The 12,271-nt window shown below is 39.7% G+C and overlaps 1 protein-coding gene across 7 annotated transcripts in view; it reads left to right on the top strand.

The window, feature by feature from the left end:
• Positions 1 to 12,271, top strand: part of col11a1a (collagen, type XI, alpha 1a) — an 85,524-nt gene that overhangs the window by 56,406 nt on the left and 16,847 nt on the right. For all 7 annotated transcript variants that reach the window (XM_078280238.1, XM_078280240.1, XM_078280237.1 and 4 more), the window contains 11 exons: positions 1,811 to 1,900; positions 3,023 to 3,076; positions 5,351 to 5,458; positions 5,606 to 5,713; positions 6,245 to 6,298; positions 6,486 to 6,539; positions 7,144 to 7,251; positions 11,209 to 11,262; positions 11,349 to 11,402; positions 11,621 to 11,674; positions 12,181 to 12,234. In XM_078280238.1, the coding sequence (XP_078136364.1) occupies positions 1,811 to 1,900; positions 3,023 to 3,076; positions 5,351 to 5,458; positions 5,606 to 5,713; positions 6,245 to 6,298; positions 6,486 to 6,539; positions 7,144 to 7,251; positions 11,209 to 11,262; positions 11,349 to 11,402; positions 11,621 to 11,674; positions 12,181 to 12,234 (792 nt within the window). The remainder of the gene's footprint in view (positions 1 to 1,810; positions 1,901 to 3,022; positions 3,077 to 5,350; positions 5,459 to 5,605; positions 5,714 to 6,244; positions 6,299 to 6,485; positions 6,540 to 7,143; positions 7,252 to 11,208; positions 11,263 to 11,348; positions 11,403 to 11,620; positions 11,675 to 12,180; positions 12,235 to 12,271) is intronic.

Here is a 12,271-nt window from a genome sequence, read left to right on the forward strand (position 1 = left end):
CATGTCTTCTGCTTTCATTTTCTTCCTGTCTTCGCCAAGCAGACAGTTTATTCAAGTCCGCCGGCTAACTCCAAACCCTCTGCCATTCACAGCCCCACTTTCCTCCCCACTCCACTCAGGCCTGTGCATCTGTATGCCAGGGACACTTTGTGGAGGTCTTGGCAGCAGAGCCCAAATCCTCTTATACCTCTCAAGCCCACTCTTCTGTGCCTCCATGTTAGCAGATAAAGTCAGCCTGCCATTACAAAACAAAAGTGAACGAAGCCACAAGTAACTTTTTCTGGAGTCAAATGTCATTGTTTTAGAGATGTGGTTTACAAAATCAAACAGAAGTAAACAAGATTGCCCTGCAATTATTTACACAAACTCTAAAAGTGAGTTCAGTGTCTGAGGTGAGGGTTAGGGGAGGGGGAGAGCATGCACATATTTGCAGAAGCTGAACACATTTTTGCTTGCACATTTTGATTGTCCTTACTTGCAAGCACTCTGTCTGCACATTTCAGTCAAAAAAGTTCTGTCTATATGTAATTGGTGGTATGTGGAGTTCCCCCTGATTTTTTTTTACTTTTGATTTGAGTTTTTTAGCCTCTAAGAAGCACACATTGATTTTTTATTTTGTATATATACAGTACATATATGAGACTTATGTATTAACCGTGTGGTGCCCTAGTTAATGAATCGAAATGAAAAAAATACATACTTCAAACTAATTGTGGCTAATGGCCCGTTATGATGAATGCAAGCTGCAAAACAAATATACCTCTGTTCCTGGGAGTGTACAAAGCCATTAGAAAATACTATATTTACTTGTCATATGCTTTTCAATAAATATGGACTTTTTTAGAACTCTATTGCTCAGCTGCAAGCTGTAAAGTTAAATACTTTTTATTAATTCATAAATGCAGAAACATACTTGCAAGCACAGGGCTCAGAGAAGGGGGATGTTTCTGTTAGAGAATGGACATTTCTTAAGTTCTGATTTTCAAGCTTCTGTCTGAGTCACAGAGCAGTTCTCAAATATAAGATCTAGCTTGTCATGTGCTTTGCATCTCCAAACCGATATTGACACAATGCAAACACCAATTCAAAACTTCACAGGCAATAAAGTTACATTAGGAGTTGTGTATGTGGATAAATACATTTTAAATAAAATAATAAGAGTCATTTAAAATCCAAATCCAAACTCTCAGTTTGCTGGTCCAAAGACAGAGTCCCTATTGCTGCTACAGCAATGACGGAAGACTAAAGGCTCTTTCAGACTGACACAGTATGACGAGAGGGGCTCAACTGAAACTTACATTTATTCTGTACTTTTCTATATAATGTAATTCTGTGTAATTTTAACAGCGACATACATGGAACAACTATTGCAGTCTTGATCCACTGTCAGTGTTTCCCAGTGATTCATCTGTGACAGCAGTCAGATATGAAAGGGTCAAAGGTTGAACACTTGTTCAGTAAAGCTCATCATACACCAGTTTCCTGTATAAAAATGGTATAGCGCTGATTGTCATGTGGACACTTAAGCTGTGTGCCGACCTGCCCAGGCTATGATTTTGATTTAAAAATCCTACTTTTACTTTGGTAGTCTGGCATTATCTACGATCATTGTCTGAAAAGGCTCAGTTGGCATTTTGCTTGGATGGGAATCATTTCAGGTCGGCAGCACAATAGAGGACGGCTCTCTGCTTCACCCAGACAATACATAAGCCTTTTTGTATTTATTTTTATGTTTTTTATTTATTAACCATGCTGTATTGGTGCAACATTTATGAAGTGCACTAATTCTGACACAAACATGTGTTCTTAGGGAGACCCTGGACCTCAGGGATCCTCTGGTAAAGATGGTCCCCCCGGCCTTCGAGGCTTTCCTGGAGAAAGAGGTCTACCTGGTGCCACGGTAAGAGCTACACTCCACCTGCACCTATTCATCATAGCTTGCCTTTACATGTGTTTGCTAGTAGAAAGTGACGGAACATTGCTACATAACAAATGAACCAGCGTCAATTTACAGCCATTCACTTCATTAGAGACACCAGCCCTGGAATTCACTCCTGCAATCAGTCTGGTGCAGAGGAAATCCAAAGCGACATCTTACAAATGAACAGGCGTGCCTCTGCATCACTCCACCGCCACTGACACCACTGTTTTAACTGCCACAAAGCATCATGGGCCTCTATTATAGAAGTAGGGAATTGTTGGTTAGGGAACCATTTGCAAAATATTTCCCTGCTTTAACTCAAGGACTTTTTTTTTTTTTTTCATATTCCAGCGCCAGCATTTTTTGGGGGGGCAGCAAAGTTATTTGTTTATCTCTTTATGCATTATTTACTTAATAAATTATTAAGTGGGAAATGTTGGCAATTAGACCGCCGTGGCTAGGAATGGATATACTGTGGGGAGAGGAAGTAATGTGCTGCCTGCATTCTCAAGGTCAGTCAGACTCTGCAGGCCAGCAGCATCGCTGATTTGTTTTCTGCCATTGTAATTTACTCCAGCACCCAGCCATAGCCAACAGAGACTCATTACCTACACTGCCATGTGCTCTTTTGTGGCCCACTAGGGAGCTACACACACACTTTTTGTGCATTGACAAACATACAAGAATGCACACGTGTACTTATGTTATGTATCCATATCCCCCCCTCACTTTCTTGCTACAATATTCACAAGACAACATTTATGAGGGAATGCTATCTTTTTTAGACGTGCCATAAATAACCTTACCTAGATACCTATTATGGATGTTGGATTTTCAGGATGAAAATGTTTATAGCAGTGATATTTGTCAGAATAGGGCTCTGAGGTAAATTGCACTCAAAGCACATTTCTAATGGTGTCTAGCTGAAGTGACAAACCAGTAAACAAAGGTTGACAGTCCAGTCTGGATTGGCATCTGATGATGGAGATGTTAAAAAATGCAGGGCTGTAGAGGAAATGCAAAGGCTGATGTAAAGTCACACAGGGTTTAACAGCTATGTCAAGAGAGTCCTCAATAGTTTTTTTTTCTTCTTTTCCCCAGGGCCCAGCAGGTCTGAAGGGAGGAGAGGGGCCCCAGGGTCCACCTGGTCCTGTTGTAAGTATACTGTTCCTGAGATCAAAGTATTGTACCTTTCTTTCCTCTCTGTATTGGATTATTTTTTATATTTAATTTGTGTCATTGCTTAGCGTGAAGGGTGATACAGTATATTTAATGTTTTAGTGAGGCATGCATATGCCAAGCATCCGATAGGGCAGTTAACATCATTTGGACAAAGCTTGAAAAGTGGCTTTAATTTACCACTTATGAGGCAAACTTATGAGAGAAAGTTACATTTATGTATTTGTTTGTTTGAAGTCTTATTGACCCAGGACAGGTTTGCTGAGCAGTGTGTTCTCCTTTCAGCTGGGCAGTGCTGCACATTCATGAATTTATTAGACACTCACACATTCTAAGAATGTCCTGTGTGTAAATCCACTGTAGCAGGTCGGTTAGGTGCCTTGCTCAAGTACATCACAACTGTAGCTACATTATATAAAGGAGAGCCTAGGTTTTCTCAAATACAGCAGGAATTACAAGTGCTGAACGTAAATAAAAACTGTTGAACTGCAGCCACAGTGACATTAAGGCAGACATGAGAGTAAATTATTTCAGTTGCACAAAGTGACTAAGCACATGTGTAATACACAACTCATTAAGCCATCAGAGTCACGTAATCATTTTTAAAAACATTTATTTTATTAATTTTCCAATGAAAGCATCACCAAATTTCATCTCATTCCACTGCACACAGCGATTTGTCTTTAGAGCGATCATGCGCTAGAGTAGCTGGGTATCAAGACTGTTGCTCCATTGCCTCCTGGCACACAGAAACCGACCCAAACAAACATATACACACACACACACACACACACACACACACACACACACACACAAATTACCACACAGCCAGGAGAGCATCCATATGGTGAGTCAGTGTCTAGTCATTCCAGCGTTGCTCCTGCACATATTCTCATCAGTCCCAAAGGTTGCATCCTGGCACTTTATGCCTGCTGTGTTCATTCTTCTCAAATTGCCACAGAGACTCTAGAGCTTCTTCACAAAACTCAGTGGTAAGGTTAGTACGACGTAAGAAGCTGCTGATGTTACAATAGTTATTTTCTTATTCCTAATCATGATCTGTTTTTTCTTTTTAATTAGCACCCATTTATGTATTTGTATTAAAGTAATACAATCATAAAATACATAGCTGCTAAAAACACAAGACATTTTGAGCAAAAAAAGTGTGAAATAATTATCGAATAGGCTGTTATTATTGTCTCTTGATATTTGACATACGTACATTTTTGAAGTGGCGAATGTTATTGATTGCCGTATAAAGTCAGGTTTCCACATAATGGGATTATGTTGATTAAACATTTTTAGAATAATCTAGCAGCAATGTAGCCACAGTAATTACTGTATAACCCTGGGAAATGAATACATTCATAATTTCCTACTCAAGGACACACATTTAACATACTAAAGTAACCTAACTTCAGTTACCTATTTGTACATTAATATACATACACATTGTAGACTGTACTGTATACTGTTTAGAATTGAAGGTTAAGTGTTACTTACTTCACACTGTAGAGTAGAAAACATAGTATTCCACTAGTATATAGTTTTGAGGGTTGTTTTTCATGTGCTCCAGGGATTTTATTCTTAGATCATGGAACACTAAAACTTGTTTTAGGGATAGCAGTGCTGTAAAATAAAAAAATTAAAAAAGATCAATTAAATAAAATCAAACAATTTAGAATGTTTGCAAAGAAAATAAAAATGATATATTATCAATTTATATAAATGTGGTCAGAGAATAATCTCCATCATCTAAGAGGTGACAAAAACATGCCCATGATTTCACAAAACATAGAACAGTCTTAATTTGCAGTTTGGTTCCATATTGAGTTTTCTGGTAGGGCCATGTATTCCTGGGAACATATGGTTAATTTGAATGCAGGTACACATTGAGTTAATTCTTTATTAGAACTTGAAAGCCACCTGCTGTGTGTTGCTCCTGCTGCTTTCTCACTTTTCCTCCTAAAAGGTGTGTGTGTGTGTGTGTGTGTGTGTGTGTGTGTGTGTGTGTGTGTGTGTGTGTGTGTGTGTGTGTGTGTGTGTGTTGATCCATTAGCAGTGTGACTCAGATGGGTCTTGCTTTGTAGATGTCTTAATGGCAGTGGTTGTTGTTGAGCATGCTCAGGTTATATTTATGTTCAAGCTACATAACATAACTATAAAATGCTTCTCCTTCTTTCCACAACAAACAGAACACGTTTTTTGCCTCTAATTCTCATCATGTCTATCTGTTTCTCACGCTCACAGGGTTCTCCTGGTGAAAGAGGTCCTGCTGGTTCAGCCGGCCCGATTGGCCTGTCTGGTAGACCTGGCCCTCAGGGTCCCCCTGGTCCTGCTGGAGAGAAGGGAGCACCTGTAAGATTTTTTTTTTCTGCCACAGTACAGTGGCCGACACAAACATTTTACCTATATAGTTTTTTATTCTTTTCCTCCCTTTGACCTTCAATTCAGCTGTTTTTAGTTTTCAAAACCTAATTAAAAGGAATGTCTTTGCTCTTCTAGGGTGAGAAAGGACCTCAAGGTCCTGCTGGTCGTGATGGTGTCCAGGGTCCTGTTGGTCTGCCCGGGCCTGCAGGACCTCAGGGTCCACCTGGAGAGGATGGTGACAAGGTCAGTCAACCACACTCCCCACCTCTAATCCCATCCTGTTGGCCCAGTGACAACTCCTTTTCCATTCCCGAACTGCGATATGTTGTGGGATTGAACCAGATTGCCAATTAATCTTCATCCCCATGTTTGCACTCAGGCCATCTGCACAGAAAATATGTCTCTCTCTTTCCCTCACTGTTGCCTATCCATCTTCATAACCAAATGCGCCAGTAAACACAATTATAGGAGATGTAAAAGTGTAATACTGTTGCTTGTTTTATCTCCTGCAGTCATTATTCCCTTTAAGGTTACTATCAGGCATTGTATTGAGCTGCCAAACTTATGTCACTGCAGAGGTTTACAATGCAACAAAGTCGACAGTAGAAAACTTACATCTCCATATTTGTGCATCCATACAGTTATAGCTGCAGATAATGTCTGTTTGTGTTCAGCCGAGGGTTTTCAATGATCTTTTCATAAACTGTTGACATTTCGAGAAGAAGCGAGGCTGAGACAGTTGATTGTTTGTGCGTGTGTGTTTCTCTTTCCCAGGGAGAGGTTGGAGAGCCCGGTCAGAAGGGAAGCAAAGCCGACAAGGGAGAACAGGTGTGTTACAGGAGTCCATTCATTTCTTACTTGCACACACATTTACACGAGTTGGGAAGGAGTCCCTATTTACAGAACTACACACTAACACCATTATCACAATGAGTGTTTTTTTTTTATTTACAAAACACAAAGTGATACATCAGTGCTTTTACATTTATGGAAACTTTTTTTTGTTTGTTTTCAGGGTCCTCCTGGCCCAGCTGGTCTCCAAGGTCCCATAGGTGCTCCAGGTCCTGCAGTAAGTACAACTGTCCTAAAAAACTGATGAAACTGATGTAATGGACCATGTGTGTGATGTCTAAAGAAGACTGTAAAACGCTTAATATTCAACTAGCCAGAGGATTCTTCCTGATAAAGACACTAGGTGTTTAAAATCATCAAGTTGAAAAGCTTTCTCAGAATCAGCTTTAATAGCCAAGTACGTTTAAACACATACATGGCATTTGACTCTTTGTTGCTCTCAAAGTACATACACAGAAATAGACATACGGCTAAAATCAAGGACAACAAAGCTGAACAAGGTAAACATAAGCACAACGTCAAGGCCACTGTACACGGCGCCATCTTGAGATTGGATTTTTTTCTTTCTGCCTTTAATTGGACTGTCTTCTGTGTAATATTATTAAATAATACACACATATGAGTGAATGATCATAGAGTAGATTAGATTAGGTTAGATTCAACTTTATTTTATACCATACCATTGTATGCAACACCATCTTTGCCAACAATGCCTTACGAGCTTGTCAAAGAATAAACATAGTCTTAAACAACACATGAACATGCATTAAATGTTAAAGTTGAGAGGAAATGTCACAGTGAAAGTGGGTGTGTTTTCTCAGGGAGCTGATGGAGAGTCTGGTCCCAGAGGTCAGCAGGGTATGTTTGGACAGAAGGGAGATGAAGGTTCCAGAGGTTTCCCTGGACCCCCTGGTCCCATCGGTCTGCAGGTTAGTACCAGTCACACATGTACACGTGTAAACACATTCTACAAATACATATAGTCATTAAGGTAATCCTACACCATAGCCATAGGGTGCCGTCATTTTACAGTAATCTAGTGTGTCACATAAACAGCTGTCTAGGATAACTCTCACTATTGCAAGTTAGCATTTTACATAGCAAGTTATGATTACAAACGGTAAGAGTCATTATAGAGGTAATACTTTGTACATGCATTTCTTTTGCATGCATTTTTGTCAATGCTATGGTTACATTGAGGGCCTCGCTCAATGAACATTGTGTAAATAATGAATTTACTGTAGCAATTTGAACATTTTCAGATAAGCATTAAATGCATATTACGCTAAGACAGACTTATGTACAGCCAGGCAGCCCCGTTTATATTTGCAAAAATGAATGACAAATGAAAACCAGAACAAAGGCCAATCCTGCCTCCAAAACCTCGTCCCCCAGACTCAGCTCTGTGCTGCTCCACACACTGCAAAAAACAGTCGTCTTCACAAAGCTTTCAGTACCATATTCAGTTTTTAAAGGGGCTGTACTCGAAATACTGAAAAATAAAATGCGGGCTGCCTCCAGATGGCTCTCACAGACCGAAATACGTGAAATATCTGTTTTTTCACATGCACTAACATGCACGTGCGGTCTGACCGACTATCAAAACAAAGAACAGAGAAGCTTAGATTACAGCACGCACAGAGGTAGTGAGACTTTGCAATAACTCCACTATATATTTGCATTGCAAATATTTGTTTGCGAGTCGAGTACAGCCCCTTTACAGTAAGATGTACTCTAGTCTACAACAGGTAAAGTTCTGCCATCGAGGTTTGGTAATGCAGTTTTACACGTGTCAGGAGTTTTTCTACAATGAGTGTCATGACATGAAACCAGACCGAAGGAGACCATGACATTTGATATTTTCTTGCTTTTTCTTGTCAAGAGATTGAGATTGAAAATTGAAATTGGCCAACCTTTTTTTTATACATTTAGTTTGTACTTGTCATAATTAGTACAACGTACTGTATATCAGTAGTACAGTATATGACAACTTCAAAACAGCCACCCTGATTATTTTCTATATAAAGACACGAAGGTGATGGTGAGGTACACATTGGGCCGGGTGGACGTCCTACTGCTGTGACTCAGACCTGTTTCCACTGTACCTCAACTGGTTCACTTGTTAGATGAGAGCATTTCTTCATCTGTGGTCTCTAGCTGTCACAATGGATGAGGAGAAACTCACAATTGTGGTATGAAAATATTCAGTCCTCTATGAGCCACAGCCCTGGCTTCATAAAGATAATGTTAAAGAAAAGCCATTTCCTGTTTAGCCATGTGTGGCCGGAGAGATTGGCTCCTCAGGTGAGGAATCACCTGAAACAGCACAGAGCAGAACCCTGATTGCAGGCCATCACTTCATATTCATTTTATATGTATTATATTGTGGGTCATAGTCGACATGCCATGCTTTAGGTTTGTGCTATGGGGGACACAGAACATGTGTCATAAAAGTCTTGTGGAATCTTTTTTTAAGTAACATTGCTTTAACGTGTTTACTGAAGGCATAAGAGAGTTTTTGGGGGCATTCAGTTAACTGCTTTGCAATACCATACTCTACAATAATAACTTGTAGCTAGGGAATGAATAGCTTATTAAGCATGTACGACGGGTGGGAAGAAGAAAAATACAATGAGTTTAATACAGAGGCCTACAACAAACTAAATTTAAAACAATTAGGAATTCATCTTTTTATGATTTATATTTTAGACATACTGTATTGAGTAGGTATAACCACTCACTGTATTTATTTATTCTTTTATCTTATACATCTCTTATATTTTATTACCATGAACAGAAATAAATTGAATTGAAATATTTCAGTCTAGTGATGACATACATATGAATCAGGATCGCTCAAATTAGCTGTCTAAACTGTGTGGGGCTGCCACACTGTGACATTCATCCCACACCATGCTACAGTGCAAACAAAGGCAGACACACATACACACACCCAGACGACTATGCTTTAATTGGATCTGTGGTGTATAATGTATGGTGACCGAGCTTTGACCTGCAATGATTACACCTCTCACCTTCATTCACTGGCAACATCCATCCTCCATCGCCACTTTAGAAAAAGGCATTATCTTCAGTGCTACAATTTGCTTTTTGATATGCAACATTTTATTTTATTCATAGGTATGTGGTAAAGTAGACTCTACCCATCCAAGGACATAATTTAAGCCAGATTGGAAATATTAGAATCAGAATCTGATTTATTGCCAAGCAAGTTTGCACGTAAAAGGAATTTGCCTTGGTGTATTAGGTGCATAGAGTAAACAATAAACATATTAAAAAGGGAATACCCAATAAAGCATGGTACTGCTACTGTCAAAAACATAAATACAGAGTAGATATATTACAATAAAAAGTATTTAAAAAGACACTGTAACAAATATGTGCAATGTAACTGTTTTAGAGTAATATTAGGGTAAAAAAAAACAGATCAGCTGTATACAAAAAAATGTACACATAATCTACACAACTAGGCTTAATGATGTTTTGCATCACCATGATAATAATGTCACAAGATAGGACGTTCCCCTCCGTAGTAGCCTATTTGTTAGTAATGATCTGTTTTATTAGTAATCAACTCCTTAGGCTAAACATGTTAAGAGTTTACTGCAGAGATTGGGGCCATTGTCTTGATGAAATTATGTAGACTACTGCTCATTGTTCCAAGGTACTATCCTATCTCTGCAGGATTGTATTCAATGGACTTTTAATTGGGAGTAATTTACTTCCCATCGCGATTCCAATAATTGCGTGGACTGACCTGCTCCGATAGTCAGTTCCTCATCGAGCCCATTTACCATGCTGCATAATTAGAAGCACCGCTAATGATCTCCGAATAGAGGAGACCTTTACACAGATGAGATTTCTCAGCACGGCAGGGATCAACATGCAGCAACACACACTTTTTAGCACCCATGGAAAATACTTGGAAACAGGGGCATGAACACACATAAGCTCAGATGTAGGGCAATGCACATATACACAAACAGTCAGCAAAGAGTCAGCTTATGGTGTAAGCAGATGTAGAGGAATGCATTCTTTGATCTCCCTTGCAACCTTACACCTTACCCTGATGACAAACTGCCTCAGAATTAAGGACACACACACACACACACACACACACACACACACACACACACACACACACACACACACATAAGGGTACAGCAATTTAATCACAGCAATTACCGGTAGAAATGTCAGGGATCAAACACACATGTGAGGTCTTGACCACGCTGCTCATTTAACATGCATGAGTGAGCCGGATCTATGTCTGTACCTTTCAGTGAAGATGAAACTGTCACTGACTACAAATGGGAAAGCAAACAGAAGAGAAGTCTTGTCTTGCATGTTAGCGGAGCCGGGGACAGAATCAAGTATTTATAAGGAAGCTTAAACCCCTGTTGTGCTCACACCCAAGTCTGGAGTTATCTGATACATCACTGACACTGAGTTCTTCACTACCTACTGCTGTTTAGAAAGTCTAGCTAAGTTAGACTTTTGAATGCACGGCAGTTAGATAGTTGTTTAGTTGTTTTTTTAAGGTCTCTGGTTCACCTGGTAGAATACTTGTTCTTGACCTTGCTTAGCATTTCCACTGAATATTTCATTGAACAGATAATAGGACTAGGGCGCAGTTAAAACATGGATTCAAGTGATTCTTTGTATGCGTGTTCTGGCTGACAGATATGTTTTATATATATATATATACACATACACACACACACACATATATATATATATATATATATATATATATAAACCAATTGAAATCATTGTGAACACCATTGCTTATTCATGCAACAGCACCTTGTGCTTGTAACATGATTATTTTCTTTTCTGATAATATTCATTTTTGCTGTCCTCAGGGGCTTCCCGGACCTCCTGGTGAGAAGGGAGAGAATGGTGATGTTGGCCCCATGGTAAGAAACACATCTGCTTCTTGTACGCACTCTTATAATACTAGTTTAATGCACTTTAACAACACTGTGTTTTGTCTTTTCTGCAGGGCCCTCCTGGTCCCCCTGGTCCCAGAGGTCCTCAGGGTCCTAGTGGAGCTGATGTACGTATGGTTAATGATAACAATGTGTTTTTCACCAAATTATACAAACTACATATTTTAAAAAGGACCTGTTCCAAGTAAGACTGTGACATTAAGTTACCTACATCTTTATTGGCCTTACCTCACTTGACTTACATTGCAATGCATGGATATCATCAAGAGTCCTCTCCTAAGGTTGATGGATGATAACTTATCTCTTCCTTTATTTCCTGCTGCAGGGTCCACAAGGCCCTCCAGGTGGTGTGGGCCCCATGGGATCCGTGGGTGAGAAGGTAAGACTCACAACTTGGCACCCCAGGCTGTTCTGCCTGCCCACCATGATGTTGGGCACCAGGACTTAAATACAGTCTGTTCATTGTGTTTGCCCAGGCCTTTTGTCTGAGTTAGTGCCTTGACACTATTAATGTCTCTTTTACAATGCTTCCAACAAGATTCGTCCCATTTTACTGCCATTTGGCAGACGGCTGCTCCATAAATGCTTAATGCTGTACCACCGCAGTTAAAATGACTCTGGAATATGAAAAATTAAGGGCTACCAACTCTTTAAGGGGGCACTTGAAATACAGTAACCCTTGTATCTGCTACAGTTATAGACTAATTTAAGTTAAATCTCTGGCTTCTGCTCATACTGATAACATCATGAAGTGTTAGTACGTAAGTAGCTGTTTGTGGTAGAGTAGGTGTGCCTTTTTTTAATCGCTGCATCTGAATTTGCAAGCTCTCCATGTGTGAGGGTGAAGGTTTATCCATCCAGACACTGACATTTCTCTAACCACAGGGTGAACAAGGTGAGGCCGGAAACCCAGGACCACCCGGAGAGGCTGGAACTGGGGTAAGTGAGCTCTGTTTTTGTTTTGCTAGTTTGTCAA

Source organism: Sander vitreus, chromosome 22 (genome assembly GCF_031162955.1).
Source record: "Sander vitreus isolate 19-12246 chromosome 22, sanVit1, whole genome shotgun sequence".
Lineage (NCBI taxonomy): Eukaryota > Metazoa > Chordata > Actinopteri > Perciformes > Percidae > Sander > Sander vitreus.